Raw genomic sequence first — 21,947 nt, forward strand, 5'->3', positions numbered from 1 at the left:
GAGCTCTGGGAGTGAGGCCTAGTGGGATTTGTTCATTCCTGGGGAATCTGCTATGGAGGAGATCACAGTAGATCCTGGGTCCCCAGCTTCAGCACAGAGCACAGTGCTGCTAGAGTCAGCCCTGGTCTCGTCTGAAGTCCTGTGTGGGGATGGGGTCTCTCCCATCCGTGTTCACAATATTAGGCTGAAGACTGCCATGATATTCACAATATTATCATGCCTGATGGCACAACATTCTGCAGTCACTATGGCAAACACCTCTGTAGTCCCATGTTCAATTAAATCAGCATCATTCTCAAGAGTTCACACATATAATCCAGGAAAATTTGCATTTAAGAAGGAATGGATAATGGGACAAATGGACAGAGTTATATTTTAACAGGAAGTTTATATGGCTATAGTATAGAGGAAGAAATTCTGGTATCTTGGATAACATGGATGATCCTGGAGAATAATATCCAAGGATAATATGTCAGGATAAGTATACTCTGCTAAACTATCCAGGCCAAGAAGGCAAATAATATGTGATGCTAGTTACGTGGGATAAAAGGATGAACTCACAAGGCAGAAGTTCAATGGTGAAGACCAACGTCTGTGCTTGGGAGGAACAGAGGAGACACGGGAGCAAGGTCAGAGTTTCAGTCCTACAGGATCCACATGTTGAGGGATCTATGTGCAGCATGGTGACAGCAGTAAAGAGAATATAGTGTCTGCAGAATTCCAAGACATTGGACAAACGACATTCTACCATGAAAAACGTGGGTTTTGTGATAAACATGTCAGTAAGTCTGACTTCATTATTCCACTCAGTATACATTCATTTATTCAACACATATCATTGTAACTCATATGTCTATATTAAATATTATTTATCAAACATTTATGAATATGAAATGGCAATGGCGGCCAATCATGAAGATGCAGATCTCTGGCTATGATAGGATTCAGATCAAGGCAAATTTTACTTTATTATTTTTAATCATTTGAAAGCAATACCTCATTTCATTTGAATATGTTTGTACTCTTTATATCCCATGTTAGCAGTATCATGTCCTCCATTTTTAAAATAACCATTGGTTCATTATTAACTATTCTAATGACATTGAAACAGTGACACAGAGAGAAGGAGTGAGAGAAACATAAATGTTGAGACATCTAGGAGTTAGACTTTCTAAAACCTGGAGCAGAAAACTGTGTGTCCCACATCAGTGGTAGGGTCTCATTCAATTGTAGTGTCATCTACAGTTTCTCATGATGCATTATCAGGAAAAAGTATTGGAAACTGTGAGGATGGGCTCAAGTAACAATCTGATGGGAACAGGGGTGTCCCAAGTGGGATCTTAGCCAATTTTGTCCTAATGCCTGCTGCACACTTTTAAACAGATGAAAGACTGCAAGGGGATTTTTTAAGGTTAACTATGTTTTGTTCCCTTATTCATTCATTTCCTTAGTTTAAAACTGTTCCTGAACACAGAACACTGTACATGGTAGTGGGGTATAGTGTGCTATTGGAATCTGTGTGTTGTAGAAATGGTCACAGATCAACTCAGTATCATGCACATTTCCACCTCCTTTACATCACTCTGTGTTGGGAGGCGTGGAGGCCTCAGTTCTAGTTATTCATGGAACCCGTGGTTGGTTGTGGTGAACTGAGGCAAATCATGAAGATTCAGATCTCTGAATACTGGTGTTGTGTTTGCCAATGTTTTATGGAGATGATAAATGAAGGCAGTGCACTCAAGCTTGGCGGCTGGAACCCAGGAGCATGGAACTGTATCAGTGTCCCCAACTTGGTGTCGGGGCCTCATAACAGATCCATCATCTACTGTCTTCCAGGGTGCATTGTCAGTACAAGTATGGGAAAGTGTGCAAATGGGCTCCGTCCAGCAATGTGATATGCAGCCAGGGTGTCTCCCTCTCTAATACTGATGAAAGAACACAAATGGATTGATGACCCCAGTCACCATAGACATGGAGTGAAGAGCAGGGACTCTGGACACATGGTCTCTGCGACTGGCTCTTCCTGCAGCTGTGATTCAGCCTCAGGACACTGGGCATCATGCTGGAGCCACAGACACAGCTCCACGTGATGTGGACTCCAGCCCCAGAGTGCACAGCCACTGTGTGTCCCACTTTCTGCTCTCCCTCAACCACAGCAGGTGCAGGGGGTCCCATGACACTGGAGCAGAACCAGATCAGCTAGAAGTGCACACCCAACACTTTCCATTCAGTTATGACCTTAACCGCTGATGCCCAGTGCATTTCCCTCCTGAGTTCAGGCAGGGAGCCCCCCAGGAGGGTCCCAGGACCTAGAGAATGAGGAAGTCCCTGTAGGCTTTCCAGGTGCCTGCAGAAGCTCAGCCTGAGACACAGCTGAGCTGCAGTACATTCCTGAGTGCTGTGATGTTCACACAGGGACCACAGACTGCTTCAGGATTAAAGGGAAATGCAGGTCGTGTTAAAGTCTGCAGAAAGTGAGTGTGGATCACACACATGTAAAGTCAAAGGTTGGTTCAGTGCACTCTTGCTCATTGTGGCAGGAGAGGGATGAGTGGAATAGTTGCTGTTTAACAGATCACGGCCCTGTCTCAGCTGTCCCTGGTTATACAGGGAAAACTGAAACTGTCCAAAGCTTTCAGTGCCCTGAGGGTGCTGTCGGGAGTCAGGTTGGAAGAGACTCAATAGTGTCCTCAATATTCCCACATCTCTGACCCTGGTGAGCACAGTCGCTGTCCATGAACCAAATTGTTCAATTAGGACTTCTTCCTTTTATATCAAACTTTCAATCCGTCAGTGAAGTTGGGAGGGACAGAATCAAAAAGTAGAATTCTTCCCTCAAAACTGTTACAGGAGAGGAAACCCCAGTTCCCTGACAGGAACCAGGGATTCATCTCCCTCTGTACCTGTGCATGACCAGAGTCTGCGCTCGGCGCATCTTGTGCGCCCCCTAGTGGTTCCGCGCGCCCCTGCAGGGAGGTTTGTGTCTGGGTTCTGTGAGGGCCCCTCACTGTGTCTCTCCCACAGATATAGGTGGCCGTGTCCGCGGCAGTCAGACTTGTCATTTTCAGAGACACCGTGTTCTCGTTGGAGTCTCTGGAGATGGTGAATCGGTCATTCACGCAGCTCGTGTAGTATGTGCTACCACCACTACTAATGTATCCGATGTATTCCAGCCCCTTCCCTGGAGCCTGGCGGACCCAGCTCATGTCGTTGCTACTGAGAGAGAATCCAGAGACTGTGCAGGTGAGTGTCAGACTTCCTCCATGCTTTAACGGGCCTCTCCCGGACTCCTCCGCCTACTGACAAGGACACCTGTAAACACAGATGACATGGTCAGGACACTGTCACGCACACTCTCTGTGTCTCTCACTCACGTCCTCTCCCAGACTCAGTGCCCCGCGTTCTCCATCATTACGTTTGAGCACAGCGACCAGGAGAAGCCAGCGCAGCCCAGTCTCCATGGTGAGCGTCTGTGTTGAGTGTGATCACTGAGTGGACACCTGGGAGTCCTGGGGCTGGAGCTCCTGTGCCAGAGCTGCAGGGTGAGGGCTGGGCTAGTTTTCATGGGCAGAGGGAGCCCTATTTGCATGTGCTGCTCCTATATAGCAGGCATGGGGTCAGATGCCTGAACAGGACAGGGCCCAGGGAAGTTGTCTGTGTTCTTGGTGTGTTGGGTGATGGCTATGATAGAATTCAGATCATGTGAATTTTTATGTTATCATAATTTTAAAAAGTTGAAGACAATGGCCTTGTTTCATTTTAATATGTGTGTACCCTTCATATCGAGTGTTAGCAATATCATGTCCCTCATTTATTTAAATAACCACTAGTTCCTTATCATCTATATGAAAGACATTGGGACAGAGATAGAGAGAGAAGGGTTGAGTGATACAGAAATGTAGAGATGGACAGAAAAGGTGACAGTGGGAAATTTATGCCTTTGGGTTGACAGTCCAGACATCCCAAATGCCTATGACATCTAGGAATTAGTCTTTCTGAACCCTGGAGCAATAAACTGTGTCTGTAATTCCAACGTCGGTGGTAGGGGTTCATTTGCTTGTAGCATCATCTACAGTTTCCCATGATGCATTATGAGGGAAAAGTGTGGGAAGCCGTGAGGCTGGGCTCAGTCAGTTCTCTGATGGGAACACGGGTGACCCTAGTGGGGACTTAGCCAATTTTGTCCTAATGCCTGTCACCCACTTTTAAATAGATGAAATACTCAAGTGGATTTTTTAAGGTTAACTATGTTTTTTTCCTTATTCATCCATTGCCTTAAAGTTTAAAAACTGTTTAAACTGTTTAAAACTGTTCCTGAACACAGAACACTGTACATGGTAGTGGGGTGTAGTGTGCTATTGGAATGTGCATGGTAGAAATGGGCACAGATGAACTCACTGTCATTCACATTTCCACCTCCTTCCCATCACTCTGTTGGGAGGCCTGGAGACCTCAGTTCTAGTCATTCTTGGAACCTGTTGTGTGTTTTGGTGAACTGTGTCAGCCCAAAGTGGTGTGGGCAGAATTATTCCTGCCTTTGGTGGTGCTTTCTGCCCTGGTATCAGCTGCCCTGTGTTCTCTCTTCCTGTTCTTTTTTTTTATTTTTTGACAGGCAGAGTGAACAGTGAGAGAGAGACAGAGAGAAAGGTCTTCCTTTGCCATTGGTTCACCCTCCAATGGCCTCTGCAGCAGGCGCGCTGCGGCCGGCACACCGCGCTGATCCAATGGCAGGAGCCAGGTACTTCTCCTGGTCTACCATGGGGTGCAGGGCCCAAGCACTTGGGCCATCCTCCACTGCACTCCCTGGCCACAGCAGAGAGCTGGCCTGGAAGAGGGGCAACCAGGACAGAATCTGGCGCCTGGATCAACTAGAACCTGGTGTGCCGGCGCCGCAAGGTGGAGGATTAGCCTAGTGAGCCACAGCGCTCTCCAGTCTTCCCTGTTCTGTAACCATGACTCTGAGATTAGCTCAAGCACTGGGTAGAAGTCACTGTGTCACAATTCACCCGCAGTCCTGCGTTTGGGTAATGCAGCTTTGTTCACAATAGTTCAGTCTACAAAGAACAAGTGTGGATAAAACAGTGAATGGATTCTTTCACATTTAGACAAAGAATATTATTCAGTATTAAGAAGGAGGTTGTTCTGTCATTAGGAAATGTGGGTCATCCTGGAGCATACATACTAAAAGAAATGATCCAGGTACATGTGGACACACAGTATGTGACATTAGTTATACATGCAGTGCACAAGCTTGAACTCACAGAGGTAGGCAGTGCAATGGTGAAAACTGTCTACCATGATCCAAGTCAGGCTCCTGAATTTAGGCTGAGCCATCCCCAGCCTTTGCAGCCATTCAGGAAGTTAACCAGTGGATGGAATTCTCCCTCCATTTGTTGATCTCTTCCTCTCTTGCTATAACACTGTTTTTAAAATAAAATAAACAGAGACTTAAAATAAATTGAAGATTAATTATACATATGATTAGGAGCCTGTTTCCTAATGTTGAATGATCTCAAGCAACTGAAACCCAAGGGAAGAAATCAATTGTGTACATGCAGTGATGATAAGGTGGAGACAGGAGCAGCACTGGAGTGAGCCTGTGGGATTCCTTCCTCCTGTATCAGGATGCTTAGTGCTGTGTACTAGTTTGGTTCCAGTGTGATATTCCTGCCTGAGCACACTCTGGGAGGCCATAGGTGAAGTTCCAAGTACTCCCACGTGGGAGCCCTGGACAGAATTCTAAGCACCTGGCTGTCAGCTGACCCAGCTGAATCTTTTGTAGCCATTGGGGAAGTGATGCAGGAATTAGAAGATCACTGTCAGTCTCAGTCTCTCTGTGGTTTTGTACAAATACATAAAGACAAGTTCTCAAATAAAATGATAAATTTTAAAATTTATATAATATCTATAAATTATTAAAAGAAGATATATAGGCAAACATATAAAATACTATAAATCTGTGACCATCATGTATGTCCATGTTGGAAGCACAATGAGACATCGCATCGCCCCAGTTAGAATGGCTATTATCAGACATACCAGAGCTGACATGTTTTATGGAGGTAGAGAGAGATGATAACCCTGGTACAAGTCTGTGTCACGTTAATTAGTAAAACCGTATGGAAAAGCATCAAAAACTAGAAATAGAATTATTACATGATCTTCAAGCACCATTGCATGGTACATGAATATGAAATCCCAGGGAGGTGTCCATGGGATCTGCAGTCAGTGTGGCAAACACCTCTGCAGTTCCTTGTTCATTTAAAGCACCGTCATTCAAAAGAGTTCACACATATGATCCAGTGACATCTCATGGAAGAAAGAATGGAAAATGAAGAAATGGACAAAGTTACATTTTAAAAGGAAGTTTATAAGCAGTACAGAGTAAGAAATTCTGTAATTTTGGACAACTTGGATGACCCTGGAGAATAATGTGCCTAGGATAATATGTCAGTAAAAGTACACTCTGCTAACCATCCAGGCCAGGAAGACATATAATATGTGATGCTACCTACATGGGATAAAAGGATGAACAATGGCCAGTCATGAATATTCAGATCTCTGCATACTGGTGTTGTGTTTGCCAATGTTTTATGGAGATGATAAAAAAAGGCAGTGCACTCAGGCTTGGCAGCTGGAACCCAGGAGCTTGGAACTGCATCAGTGTTCCCACCTTGGTGATGGGGCCTCATAACAGATCCATCATCTACTGTCTTCCAGGGTGCATTGTCAGTACAAGTATGGGAAAGCGTGTAAATGGGCTCCATCCAGCACTCTGATATGAGCCTGGGTGACTCCCTCTGTAATATTAATGAAAGACTCCAAATGGATTGACATTTGGAGCATAGACGTGGAGTAAAGAGCAGGGACTCTGGACACATGATCTCTGGGACTGGCTCTTCCTGCAGCTGTGATTCAGCCTCCGGACACTGGTCATCATGCTGGAGCCACAGACACAGCTCCCCGTGATGTGGACTCCAGCCCCAGAGTGCACAGCCACTGTGTGTCCCACTTTCTGCTCTCCCTGAACCATACAGGTGCAGGTGGTCTCACGACACTGGAGCAAAACTAGACCAGCTGGAAGTGCACACCCAACACTTTCCATTCAGTTATGACCTTGACTGCTGATGTCCAGTGTTTTTCCCTCCTGAGTCCAGGCAGGGAGCCCCACAGGAGGGTCCCAGGACCTAGAGGATGAGGAAGTCCCTGTAGGCTTCCCAGGTGCCTGCAGAATCTCAGCCTGAGACACAACTGAGCTGCAAGTATATTCCTGAGTGCTGTGACATTCACACAGGGACCACAGACTGTTTCAGGATTAAAGGAAAATGGAGATCGGGTATAAAGTCTGTTAGAATTGATGCAGAACACTCACAGTTTAAAATAAGACGGTTGGTTCAGTTCAGCACAGTCGCTCGTTTTGAAAGGAGAGAGATACTTAAATAGCAGATTTTTAAACTCAAACCCTGGCTCAGCTATTGCTGGATTGAAAGGGAAAGGTAAAATTGCCCTAACGTCGGTAGTGTCCTAAGAACTCTGTCCTGACTCAGGCTGGACAACACTCACGAGGTCCCCAGATTGTCCTACATCTCTGATACTGGAGACCACTGAACCTAAATTCGTTCATGTAGGCCTTCTCCTGTCACATCAGAGAGTCAGTACAGGGTCAGAATCATCAAAGAAGAATTCTTCCCTCAAAACTGTTGCAGGAGAGGAAACCCCAATTCCCTGACAGGAAACCAGGGCTTGGGCTCCTTCTGCACCTGTGCATGACCAGAATCTGCACTCAGTGTGTCTTGTGCGCCCCCTGCAGGGAGGTTTGTGTCTGGGCTCAGCCTGAGTGCCCTTCATGTGTCTCTCAAACAGAAATAGGCGGCCGTGTCCGCGGCAGTCAGACTAGTCATTTTCAGAGACACCGTGTTCTCCTTGGTGTTTCTGGAGATGGTGAATCGGCCATTCACCCAGCTCGTGTACCATGTGCTACCACTACCAGTATTAATGTATGCGATCCACTCCAACCCCTTCCCTGGAGCCTGGCGGACCCAGCACATCGCGTAGTTGTCACTGAATATGAATGCGGCGGCTTTGCAGGAGAGTTTCAGGGATCCCCCAGGCTTGAACAGGCCTCCCCCGGACTCCTCCACCGACTGACACTGCACACCTGCAAATACAGACGTCCTGGTCAGGAAGCTATCGCTCACACTCTCTGGGTCTCTCACTCATGTCCTCTCCCAGACTCAGTGCCCCGCGTTCCCCATCATTACCTTTGAGCACAGCGACCAGGAGAAGCCAGCGCAGCCCAGTCTCCATGGTGAGCGTCTGTGTTGAGTGCGATCACTGAGTGGACACCTGGGAGTCCTGGGGCTGGAGCTCCTGTGCCAGAGCTGCAGGGTGAGGGCTGGGCTAGTTTTCATGGGTAGAGGGAGGCCCTATTTGCATGTGCTCCCCCTATATAGCTGGCATGGGTTAGACGTCTCAGACAGGACAGTGCCCAGGGCAGACATAGTGTCCTTGGTGTGTAGTTGATGGCTGTGATGATTCAGATCATATGAATTTTTATGTTATCAAAATTTTAAATAGTTAAAGGCAAATACCTTGTTTCATCTTAATTCAGTGTGTATCCTTAATATCCAGTGTTAGCAATATCATGTCCCTCATTTATTTAAATAACCACTAGTTCCTTATAATCTATATAAAGACATTGGGACAGTGATAGAGAGAGAAGGGGTGAGAGATACAGAAATGTAGTGATGGACAGAAAAAGTGACAATGGGAGAATTCTGCCTTTGGGTCGAGAATCCCAAACATCCCAAAGTCTGCAACATCTAGGACTTAATCCTTCTAATACCTGAAGCAGAAAAAAGTTTCTGTGTTTCCCAGGTCCCTTGTAGGGGCTCATTTGCTCTTAGCATCATCCACAGTTTCCCATGATGCGTTACCAGGAAAAAGTGTGGGAAGCCGTGAGGCTGGGCTCAAGCAGCACTCTGATGGGAACACGGGTGGGGACTTTGCCAAATTTGTCGTAGTGCCTGCTGCCCACTTTTAAACAGATGAAGGACTGCAAGTGGATTCATTTAAGGTTAACTATATTTTGTTTCTTATTCAACCATTGTATTAGTTTAAAACTGTTCCTGGGCTGGCGCCGCGGCTCACTAGGCTAATCATCCACAATGGGGTGCCGGCACACCGGGTTCTAGTTGATCCAGGCACCGGATTCTGTCCTGGTTGCCCCTCTTCCAGGCCAGCTCTCTGCTGTGGCCAGGGAGTGCAGTGGAGGATGGCCCAAGGGCTTGGGCTCTGCACCCCATGGGAGAAGCACCTGGCTCCTGCCATCGGATCACCACAGTGGGCCGGCCGCAGCGCACCGGCCGCGGCGGCCATTGGAGGGTGAACCAATGGCAAAGGAAGACCTTTCTCTCTGTCTCTCCATCTCTCTCACTGTCCACTCTGCCTGTCAAAAAAAAAAAAAAACTATTCCTGAACACAGAACACTGTACGTGGTAGTGGGGTGTAGTGTGCTATTGGAATCTGTGTGTTGTAGAAAAGGGCACAGATCAACTCAGTGTCAGGCACATTTCTACCTCCTTTCCATCACTCTGTGTTAGGAGGCCTGGAGACATCAGTTCTAGTTATTGGTGGAACCTGTCATGGGTTGTAGTGAACTGAGTCAGCCCACAGTTGTGTCTACAGAATTATTCCGTCCTGTGAGTGGTGCTTTTGGCCCTGGTAGCAGTCGCCCTGTGTCCCCCTCTTCCCTGTTCTGTAACCATGACTCTGAGTTCAGGTCAAACACTGGGTAGAAGTCACTGTGTCACAATTCACCCTCAGTCCTGCGTTCAGGTTGCAGCTGTGTTCACAGTAGTTTAGTCTACAATAAAGAAAGTGTGCATAGAACAGTGAATGGATTCTTTCCCATTTGGACATGGAATATTATTCAGTATTGAGAAGGAGGTTGTTCTGTCATTAGGAAACGTGGGTCAGCCTGGAGCATAATGTGCTAACAGAAATAATCCAGGTAGATGTGGACACATAGTATGTGAAATTAGTTATATGTGCAGTCCACAAGCTTATTCTCACAGAGGGAGAAGTGCAATGGTGATCACTGTCTACCATGACCAAGTGTTTGTCCCCTTCCAGCCCTGTGGGAAACTGGAGGAAATTCCAAGCTCCTGGTTTCCGGCTCAGCCTTGCCAGCCTTTGCAGCCATTCACGAAGTGAACCAGTGGACGGAAGCCTCACTCTCCATCTGTTGGTCTCTTCTTCTCTTGATATAACACTGTCTCTAAAATAAAATACTTAAAATAAATTGAAGATTAATTATACATATGATTAGGAGCCTATTTCCTAATGTTGAATGATCTCAAGCAACTGAATCCCAAGGGAAGAAATTAATTGTGTACATGCAGTGATGATAAGGTGGTGACAGGAGCAGCACTGGAGTGAGCCTGTGGGATTGTTGCCTCCCGTGTCAGGATGCTGAGTGCTGTGTCCTAGTTTGGTTCCAGTGTCATATTCCTGCGTAAGCCCCTCTGGGAGGCAGTAGGTGAAGTTCCAAATACTCCCATTTAGACAGCTGGACAGAATTCCAAGCACCTGGCTGTCACCTGACCCAGCTGAATCTTTTGTAGCCATCGGGGAAGTGACCAGGAGTTAGAAGATCACTGTCAGTCTCAGTCTCTTTGCCTTTTTGGAAACACATGTGTGGGGCTCCATGGGATGCACAGCCATGGAGCCCCCACGTCAAGGTCGGTCTGATAGCTGTTGCTGTGTCTTTATCACAAGGCGAATGTTGCTAGTTTCAGTTAGGGCAATGCTTTCCCACGGTTGGGACTTTCCAGAGGAGTTGAGAATGTTGTAAACAACAAGATGGCGCTGAGGACTGTGCGGTGAGCCTGCCTGCTGTGTGACACCTCATCTGATTGGCCCGAGGACGCGTGCACAATGCGTGAACAGACAGCAGATTGGAGTGTTCCGTGCATGGACTTGAGCCCGCTTGCAATTGGCCAGATTTTGTATATAAGCTCTGTGCTGAGGAAGGAGGGGGCTTTTCTGTCCACTCTCCTCCCTTCATTCTTTCTCTGTCGCTGTTATTTTCTCATTAAAAGTCTACTGAAAACCGATAAGTTGTGAACAGTGTCGTTCGTTTGCGGGCAAGGGAGCGACAAGTGGTTCCGTGACTCGGATTCGGACCACTTTCTACACGCAGGAATAGGTAAGGAACAAAAGGTAAGTGTGCGTGTGCACGGAAATCCAGCTGGGGAAAGAATAGAAACCATGGTTCCGTCGAAGAAAGACGGGGAAAGTAAGTGCCAGAAAAAAGGGTAAAGGAATCCCTTAAAAGGCGGGAGTACAAAGTGTTCAGAAACGCCAGGAAATAGGCAGAAACATCCTTTTTACCTCCAAATGGACAATACTCCATCCACCACTAGGTTGGGCATGCTGTTGATCCACTTGTTAAAAGCTGTGGGGATGCCCGTTAAGGCCGCTACAGTATGCGCATTCACTAGGGCCATTGCCAAGAGGTCACCATGGTTTGTGGAAGGTGGCCAATTAGATGAGCTACAGTGGCGGAGAGTAGGGAGACAGTTGAGAGCAGCCAGAGAGCCAGTAGAAATACTTAGATTATGGCAACTCATTGAACAGACACTTCAGGACCCCACTGAGAGCATAGGGCTTTTACTTGATGAAGGATGCGAGCTCCTAGAAAAGGTTCAGGAGGAGTCTCGGCATGATAGTCAGTCTAGTGACTGTGGTAGTCAGTGGGACAGGAAACAGATGGACAAAGGTCCCTGTAGGGACGAGCCACTGGATAAGACAAAGGAAAATTCAGTGAAGGACCATCCCCCATCGAGTGCGCTCCTGCGCTCGAGGGAGCCATCTCATTTATATCCCAGTTTGACTAGGCTAGCAAATTTGTCCTTAGAGGATGAACCGCCGCTGCGGTATCGTCCATTGACTCTCCCTAAATCGGCCCCTAGGAAAAAAATAAAAAAAGTTATAAAGACTCCATTACAGACGCAGGGAATAGGGTTAAACAAGGCGAGCCATAGAATGGTTCATTAATGCTATAGGAATAGTCAGTACTTGGTTCACAAAAGAAGTCGTAAAGGAGCAACATTGGGATTTGCTCAAAAAAGATTTAAATGTGCATAAAAAAAAACAAAACAAAACAAAACAAAGCAAGCCGTGACAAAGGCTGTGAAAACTTTGTTGCAGATGTAAAAAATAGGGTTAAAGAAACAAACCGTAGAGCAGTTTATCAGTGCTGTTAAAACAATTAGTCCTTGGTTTGCTGAAGAGGGTGTTGTGGATAAGAAACACTGGGAGTAAAAAATATAGATCAGTGTACACTGGACAGCCCTCACCTTGCATTTAAATATTTCATTTGAAGTAAATGTTCTCTGTTATAAAGTTCATATTACTATGTAAAATGAAAAATTGTGGTAACAAAGTGTCCGGACTACCCATTCTGTTTTTGTTTTATGTACTAACTCTACCCCTATTATTGATAGGAATGCTTGAGCAGATTATGCTTGGTTTGCTTTACAAAAAAAAAAAAATGTAAGTCAAAATATGCCGCAAGTAGTTAAGATTCCACACACCTGCAGAAATGTAATAATTACAGATAATAAGAGGCTAGTTCCCTCAGATATGTTTCAATTTATCCTTAAAACATACTGAATATTATTGTGTTTGATTGCAAAATGTAGATTTATATAAAAATTTATATTATATTCTTATGATGTATTAATTATGCCTATACCTTGGTACAACTCTAGGGCCAAATGTAAGGACAAATTTTTGGGATGGAGAGGCTTGTGTCTTTGTTTGGCTCTGATAAACAAGTAACTTGTCTGCCAGATGACCTTCTCCTGCTCCTTGGGAGCCTGGCCAGCTCCCGGGGAGGAGGATAAAGGAATGTTTTCTGATAAACAGGTGGGCATGCTTCGTGTCTCGGCTCTCTGGCCAAGATCCGGGACGGGACGCACTGCTTGCCCAACATCTTGGCAATGAGCCACCCTTGTCCTTGGGGGCTTTAAGGGGAGCCGGAGCAAGCCTCTGCTGCTGCTGTTTCATCCCGGGGGAACACGCAGTCAAGCTGAACGTTAAACGTGCCCGTGATGATTACTAATGATGTTTAATTTTCAGTACAGATCCTTTTCTGGTGCTGTGTGAAAATTGCCTAGTAATGCCCATAGTACTGTAAATTCTACAAAACATAAGTATAACGCAGATATGGATCGATTGGCTATTGTGGCTGAGGTGTTCTGTAACAGTCCCTTTAATAAAAAATTAACAAAATAAATTAATTTAAAAAACAGAACATTCAGGACCTGCCACTCTACTTGGTATGTCATTACAAAAATCAACAAGGAGGGCTATACCTGATAAACAAGGGTACTATCAATGTGGGAAACAGGGACATGTACAAATATTGTCCAAAAGTCAAACACCAAAAAAGCCCCTCCTCCTGGGATTTGCCCCCAGTGCAAAAGAGGAAGGCATTGGGCCAAACAAATGTCACTCCAAAACTAATAAAAAAATTCATTAAATAAATAAAGTTCAAAAAACTAAAAGCAGGGCTGGCCCCAGGCCCCATCCCAACAAATTTTGGGGGCCATGACATTTGTTCCTCAACAGAACACCCTCAATCCATCAATTTCCTCCATGGAGCCACAGAGGGTAGTGCAGGACTGGACCTCAGTGCCACCTCCTATACAGTATTGACCCCTGAGATGGACCCACAAGGCCTCCCTACTGGGATTTTTGGTCCTTTGCCAACTGGGTTTTTTGGTCTCCTACTGGGCAGAAGTAGTATAACTATAAAAGGGTTACAGGTTTTTCCTGGAGTTATAAACACTGACTTTACTGGTAAGATAAAAATTATGACTCAAGACAATAATGAAACTTTAACTCCAGGACAATGCATTGCTCACTTGATTCTGTTCCCCTTCTCTTCAATTGGTAAGTCTTTTTTAAATAAAAGAGAAAATAACGGGTTTGAATCTTCTGATGCTTATCGGATACAACCTATAACTGAGGACCGACCCAAATTTTTCTTAAAATTAAACAAAAAGTTATTCAGTGGTATTTTAGATACTGGAGCTGGTGCCTCTGTTATTTCAGCAGCACGCTGGCCCACAAATTAAAAAAAGAAAATTACCATAACTCAATTGCAAGGTATTGGTCAGAGTCAAAGATTAACACAAAGTTCCATATTGCTCCAATGGGAGGATAAAACATATATTTTGGCTGCATTACTTGTTAATCTCTGGAGACGTAATATTCTAACTCAAATGGGGGCTTTAATACATAGTCCAAGTAAGATTGTTACCATTAACATACTTCAACAAGGTCATTTGCCAGGTAAGGGTTTAGGCAAACAACAACAAAGCATCACATCTCCAGTTACTATAACTGTCAATCATAACCAGAGAGGCTTGGGTTTCCCTTGATGGCTACTGGTCAGCCTGTGCCCCATATAAAAATTAAAATAAAATAAAAATCAGATAATCCCGTGTGGGTGAATCAGTGTCCTTTACTGCAGGAAAATATAAATACTGCACAGATATTGGTAAAAAAACAAAAAAACAAAAAAACAAAAAAAAAAAAACAATTAACAGCAGGACATATAGTTCCTTCTAATTCTCCTTGGAATACTCCTATTTTTGTTATCAGAAAAAAAATCTGGGAGATAGCGATTGCTTCAAGGCCTTAGGGCTGTTAATGCTACTGTGGAAATTATGGGGGCTTTACAACCAGGTTTACCATTGCCTACTACAATTCCAAAGGACTCTTATATTGCAATAATAGATTTAAAAGATTATTTTTTATACTATACTTTACATCCAAAAAATTGTCCCCCATTTGCTTTCAATGTTCCATCAGTAAATTTTAAAGAACCTATGCAAAGATGCCTACAAAAGATCTTACCTCAAAAAATGGCTTAGAGCCCTACTTTGTGCCAATAATTCATTAATGCTGCTCTTCAAAAAATTTGCAAAAAATATAGCAATTTATATATTATACACTATGTGGATGATATTTTGATAACTGGACCCGAGAAATTTTTGGTGATACAATGTCTGACAGTAATAAGAGAGCAATTAACTGCTTTTGGTCTTAGCATAGCCCCTGAGAAAATGCAACTTCAATATCCTTATCAATATCTAGACTTCCATTTATACCCATAAAAAATACTTCCACAAAAAGTCACCTTACAATTGGATTCTTTACAGACTTTAAATAAGTTTCAAAACTTCTAGGAAATATTCATTGGCTTTCTGCACATCTCCACCTCACAACAGGAGACCTTAAACCTTTATTCAATATCCTAAAAGGAGGTCAAGCTTCTGTAATTTGTGATGGTCACCATACTGTTATTAACACCTCTTTTTCATCTCTACAGCTAGTTAAATTAGCTGCTGTTGCACTTGCATTGCAGTCTACTTTGGATGTAGCGGTTAACATACACACCAATAGCAAATATGTGTTCCTATCGGTGCCTCAATTGAAAACGTGTTCATTCCTTCCTAAATCCTCAGCTGCTTCTCCTTTGTTTTCTCGCATTTGCACTGTCATTCGGCAGCATACCTGCTCTTTCTTTATAGGTCATATTCGAGCACATTCCAATCTTCCCAGACCTTTGGTAGAGGGTAACCATTTGGCAGATTCTGCTCTATGCATATATTCTATTAATACAGCAACAAAAGATCATGTTTTACATCATTTAAATGCTCATACATTATGCTTAAAACATAATATTACTCAAGAACAAGCTCGACAAATTGTAAAATTCTGTTCTACCTGCTCCATCCAGTTACCATTACCTCACTTTCGAATTAATCCTCGTGATTTATTCCCCCAATTAACTATGGCAAATGGATATCACCCACTTCATGAAATTTGGTAAACAAAAATAGATTCATGTGTCTATTGATACTTGTTCTGGATTTATTTTTGCTTCCTTACATACAGGTAAAGCTACAAAACATGTTATTGCCCGTTGCTTACAAGCTTTTGCTTCCCTAGGAACTCCAAAACAGATTAAAATGGATAATGGACCTGCTTATATTTCTGCCTCTTTTAGAAATTTTTGTGTAACTTTCTATCTCATGTTACTGACATTCCTTATAATCCTCAGGGTCAAGACATTATTATATGTACACATCAAACTTTAAAACAATATTTTAATAATATAAACAAAAGGGGGAGTTTAGGGTTCTTGCCCATTCTCATAACAAATGGCTCTCACGTGCTTTATTCATTTTAAATGTTTTCACATTGGATAAAGATGGTCGTTTTGCATCTGATCAACAGTGGCATCCACAAACAGCTGGGGTAAGAACAATGGTAAAATGGAAGGATCCTATCACCAATCAATGGAATGGACCTGATCCAGTATTGGTATGGGACATGGGCTCTTAAGGGATGGGTATTTTTATGCAACCAATTTGCTTTTACATTGTTAGCCCCTAATGATTTTTGCAACTGCTCATTGGGCCGTGTGGCCCCAATGCTAACATCTGTATTTCCAAAGGCACGACAGCGATGCTCATTACCTGAGAACTGTGATGATGATGTCATCTTAATTGGAGACCTGCTTTCACCATGGCTATGCAGCTAGTGGGAGTTCCTGGATTGGCTTATGGAAATAATCGTGGACTACGAAGGCTTACACGTTTGGTGACCAAAACAATCAATCTTACTGCTACTGCACTATCCAATATAGCTGAAGAATTGGATCAAGTTCGTTCAGGAGTACTCTTAAACCGAGCAGCTATCGATTATTTGCTGTTAAAAAATCATATAAGCTGTAAATCTGTTCCAGGGGAATGTTGTTTTAACATTACTAACAATGCCATATATAGAGTCTGTTATTGATAAACTTAAAAGAGTAAAATGCAACATATATTTATTGCTAACCCACTATTCATTTGGAGGGTTTCAATGGATTCGTTGGTTATTAATGCAGGCTGGACCGTTACTGCTTTTCATACTTTGTATGGGATGTTTTCCGTGTGTTCTGCAATTTGTGCTATCTTCGCTACAGTCTGTATGGACTGACATTCATCACTTAAAACTTCGTACCAAACCTCCTTTGTAATCAAAAATAATTAATATTTGGCTGTATGTTTCATCTCTCACCTAATGTTGGGCTAAAATGGTACTCAAAAACAGGTAAGACACTCCACATCCAGTACCTACCTAAGACAGGGCTCAAGTTAAAGAATGGGTCGCTATCGATTGCTTATTTGTCATGGTACCACTGGGCCTTGCCTTCATCGCCAGATGGATCAGAGCCTTAGCACTCCATCAGCAGAATACCAACTTGATAATCCAACAGGCTATGCTGGCCACCTTGCGATCTCACCCCAATAAAGAAGTATGGCTTAGCATGATGGAGCGGTAGTCAAAGACGGGTAAACACTGATGGGCGCTCCTAGCAACCTAAGACAGATGGTAGGACAGGCTTCCTATTACCTCCATGACAGGTAAGCAGGTAGCACGCCATTGGGTACCTAAAACAGGCACGTTTCCATGCCATTTAAATAATAAAGAAGGGGGAGATGTGGGGCTCCATGGGATGCGCAGCCATGGAGCCCCCACGTCAAGGTCGGTCTGATAGCTGTTGCTGTGTCTTTATCACAAGGCGAATGTTGCTAGTTTCGGTTAGGGCAATGCTTTCCCACGGTTGGGACTTTCCAGAGGAGTTGAGAATGTTGTAAACAACAAGATGGCGCTGAGGACTGTGCGGTGAGCCTGCCTGCTGTGTGACACCTCATCTGATTGGCCCAAGGACGTGTGCACAATGTGTGAACAGACAGCAGATTGGAGTGTTCCGTGCATGGACTTGAGCCCATTTGCAATTGGCCAGATTTTGTATATAAGCTCTGTGCTGAGGAAGGAGGGGGCTTTTCTGTCCACTCTCCTCCCTTCATTCTTTCTCTGTCACTGTTATTTTCTCATTAAAAGTCTACTGAAAACCGATAAGTTGTGAACAATGTCGTTCCTTTGCGGGCAAGGGAGCAACACATATGTAAATGCAAATATCTAAATAAGTGAAATAATATCCATAAATGTTTAAAAAAATATAAAGGCAACATATAAAATATCTGGAACCATCATGCATGTCCATATTAGATGCACAATGAGACATCCCATCCTTCCTGTTAGAATGAGTATTATACAATCCAGAGCTGACAAACCATGTGGAGGAAGCTGGAGACAATAACTCTGGTACAAGATCGAAGTCAGGTAAACAAGTAAATCTATTATGGAAAATCATCAAAACTGAGAAACAGAATTATCACAAGATCTTCAAACACCATTTCTGGGTAGAAGGAATATGAAATCCCAGGGACGTGTCCAGGGGAACTGCAATCAATGTGGCCAACACCTCTGCTCTTCCATGTTCAACTAATGCAGCATCATTCACAAGAGTTCACACATATAATCCAGTGAAACATTCATGAAGAAAGAATCCACAATGGAACAAATGGACAAAATTATATTTAACAGGAAGTTTATATGGCAGTACAGATGAGGAAATTCTGTATTTTGGACAACTCGGATGATCCTGGAGAATAATGTCCAAGGATACTGTGTCAGGGTAAGTACACTCTGCTAACCATGCAGGACAAGAAGACAAATAATACGTGATGCTGGATATATGGGATAAAAGGATGAAGTCACAGAGACAGGAAGTATGATGGTGAAGACCAACGTCTGAGCAAGGGAGGAGCAGAGGAGACGCTGGAGCAAGGTCAGAGTTTCAGTCCCACAGGATCCACACACTGAGGATCTACTGTACAGCATGGTCACAGCAGTGAAGGGAATATTGTGTATACAGAATTCCAAAACAGGAGACAACTGACATTCTACCATGGAAACATGTGGTTTTCTGATGAGCATGTCAGTAAGTCTGACTTCATAACTCCTCTCAATTTGATACATTCATTTTTCAACACATATTATTGTACCTCATAGTCTGTGTTCAGGTGTTATTTATCAAACATTTATGATCAAAAATGATCACAAATGAAGATTCAACACTCTGAATACTTGTGCTGTGTTTTTCAATGTTTATGGAGATGATAAATAAAGGCAGTGCACTCAAGGCTTGGCAGCTGGAACCCAGGAGCATGGAAATGCATCAGTGTTCCCACCTTGGTGATGGGGCCTCAAAACAAATCCATCATCTACTGTCTTCCAGGGTGCATTGTCAGTACAAGTATGGGAAAGCGTGTAAATGGGCTCCATCCAGCACTCTGATATGAGCCTGGGTGACTCCCTCTGTAATATTAATGAAAGACTCCAAATGGATTGATGACACCAGTCAGCATAGACATGGAGTGAAGAGCAGGGACTCTGGACACATGATCTCTGGGACTGGCTCTTCCTGCAGCTGTGATTCAGCCTCAGGACACTGGGCATCATGCTGGAGTCACAGACACAGCTCCCTGTGATGTGGACTCCAGCCCCAGAGTGCACAGCCACTGTGTGTCCCACTTTCTGCTCTGCTGAACCACAGCAGGTGCAGGGCGTCTCACGACACTGGAGTAGAACCAGATCAGCTAGAAGTGCACACCCAACACTTTCCATTCACTTATGACCTTGACTGCTAATGTCCAGTGCATTTCCCTCCTGAGTTCTGGCAGGGAGCCCCCCCAGGAGGGTCCCAGGACCTAGAGGATGAGGAAGTCCCTGTAGGCTTCCCAGGTGCCTGCAGAATCTCAGCCTGAGACACAGCTGAGCTGCAAGTACATTCCTGAGTGCTGTGACGTTCACACAGGGACCACAAATGGTTTTAGAATTAAAGGTAAAAAGGAGTTTGGGCGTAAGTCTTTAGAAAGTGAATGTGGAACAACAACAGCTTAAAATAAGACTTCTGGTGCTATTTGCTTACATGCTCATTTTGATAGGAAGAGGGATGACTGAAATAATTAAAGTTAAAAAAAAAACAAGACTCTGGCTTGACTCTCTCTGGGTTTGAAGGGAAAACTAAAATTGTCCTAAAGCCGGCTGGGCCTTGAGAACGCATCCTGTGTCAGAGTGGACAACACTCACAATGTCCTCAGATAGTCCCACATGTCTGATCCTGGTGACCACTGTCATCGTTCACGAACCTGAAACTGTTCATATAGGACTTCTTCCTGTCATATCAGACATCTCCAGGTCAGTGAAGTCAGCGGCAGGGACAGAGTCATAAAAGTAGAATTCTTCTCTCAAAACTGTTACAAGAGCAGAAACCCCATTCCCTGACAGGAAACCAGGGCTTGGTTTCTCTGCACCTGCTCATGACCAGAATCTGGGCTCAGTGCGTCTTTTGCGCCCCCTGGCGGAGCAGTGTGCCCCTCAAGGAGGTTTGTATCTGGGCTCAGCTTGAGGGCCCCTCACTGTGTCTCCCACACAGCAATAGGTGGCCGTGTAAGATGGTTCATTTGCAGAGACATCATGTTCTGGGCGTTTTCGCTGGAGATTGTGAATTGGCCCTGCTACCACTACCAGGATAAATATATTCGATCCACTCCGGGACCTTCTCTGGAGCCTGGTGAACCCATCTCATGCTGTAGCTACTGAAGTCTAACCCAGAGGCTTTGCAGGAGAGTTTCAGGGATCTCCCAGCCTGGACCAGGCCTCCCCTGTACTCTACCAGCTGCTCCTGACACTGGACACCTGAAAACACAGACGTCCTGGTCAGGAAGCTGTCGCTCACACTCTCTGGGTCTCTCACTCACGTCCTCTCCTAGATTCAGTGCCCCGCGTTCTCCATCATTACCTTTGAGCACAGCGACCAGGAGAAGCCAGCGCAGCCCAGTCTCCATGGTGAGCGTCTGTGTTGAGTGCGCTCACTGAGTGGACACCTGGGAGTCCTGGGGCTGGAGCTCCTGTGCCAGAGCTGCAGGGTGAGGGCTGGGCTGGTTTTCAAGGGCAGAGGGAGGCCCAATTTGCATGTGCTGCCCCTATATAGCAGTCATGGGTTCAGACGCCTCAGACAGGACAGAGCCCAGGGCAGACGTGGGTGACCTGGGAACTTAAGTAGCCAATTACTGCCTTGGAACGTGGTATTTGCTGTGGGATTATGGACAGATAAGCATTCCGTTCACCTGTATTTTTATTTGTTTTTATAAATATTTATTTATTTAAAGTCAGAGTTACACACAAAGAGAAGGAGAGACAGAAAGATTAGAGAAAGAGGTCTTCGATCCTCTGGTTCACTCTCCAATTGTCTGCAACAGCTGGAGCTTAGCCGATTGGAAGCCAGGTGCCAGGAGCTTCTTCCAGGGCTCCCATTTTGTTCCAGGGGCCCAAGGACTTGGATTATCTTCTACTACTTTCCCAGGCCATAGCAGAGAGCTGGACTGGAAGTAGAGCAGCTGGGACTTGAACCAGTGACCCTATGGGTTTCCGGTACTGCAGATTTGGTCTGTAACATACTGTGCCACAGCGCTTGCCCCACCTTTATTTTTTTATGAAGATCATTCTGGTGAGTGTATTCTGCCAGAAACACAAATGCCACGTTTTTCTCATACGTAGGAGCAAACACAGATGGAGAGCATTAGAAATGTGTGGGGCGTGTTTCTTGGGAGTCCACAGATAGAAACACTGTTCACCGAATAAACCATCTACGTGACAGTGTGCCCTCTCCCTTCCCTTTATGCCTTTTCCAGCCTCCTACTACGTGAAATGAATAATTCTATTCAGGAAGGGGATGGTTGTGTATGCATTTAAACTCTACTCATGGAGTGATTACAGCTAAATGTTAAAGGTCATTGAATCTGAATAAATATAAATATGTGCATATTTATTTACAAGTCAGAATGCACACACAGAGAGATGGAGAGACAGACAGGGAAAGACCCCACTGCTGGATTGCTCCCCAAACATCCACAGAAGCCAGGCCTTGCCCATGTCAAAGCCAGCAGCCTGGACCTCCACGCAGGTCC

At 44.6% G+C, this 21,947-nt stretch overlaps 1 gene segment (V, D, J or C); it reads right to left on the reverse strand.

Annotated features, from left to right (window-relative positions):
* Positions 1–7,844: 7,844 nt before the first annotated feature.
* On the reverse strand, positions 7,845–8,601 carry LOC138847238 (immunoglobulin heavy variable 3-11-like). The segment is given in 2 exon segments: positions 7,845–8,158; positions 8,592–8,601. Coding segments are annotated over 2 exon segments (324 nt in total).
* Positions 8,602–21,947: the final 13,346 nt, after the last annotated feature.

The sequence above is a fragment of the Oryctolagus cuniculus genome, chromosome 20 (genome assembly GCF_964237555.1).
Source record: "Oryctolagus cuniculus chromosome 20, mOryCun1.1, whole genome shotgun sequence".
NCBI lineage: Eukaryota > Metazoa > Chordata > Mammalia > Lagomorpha > Leporidae > Oryctolagus > Oryctolagus cuniculus.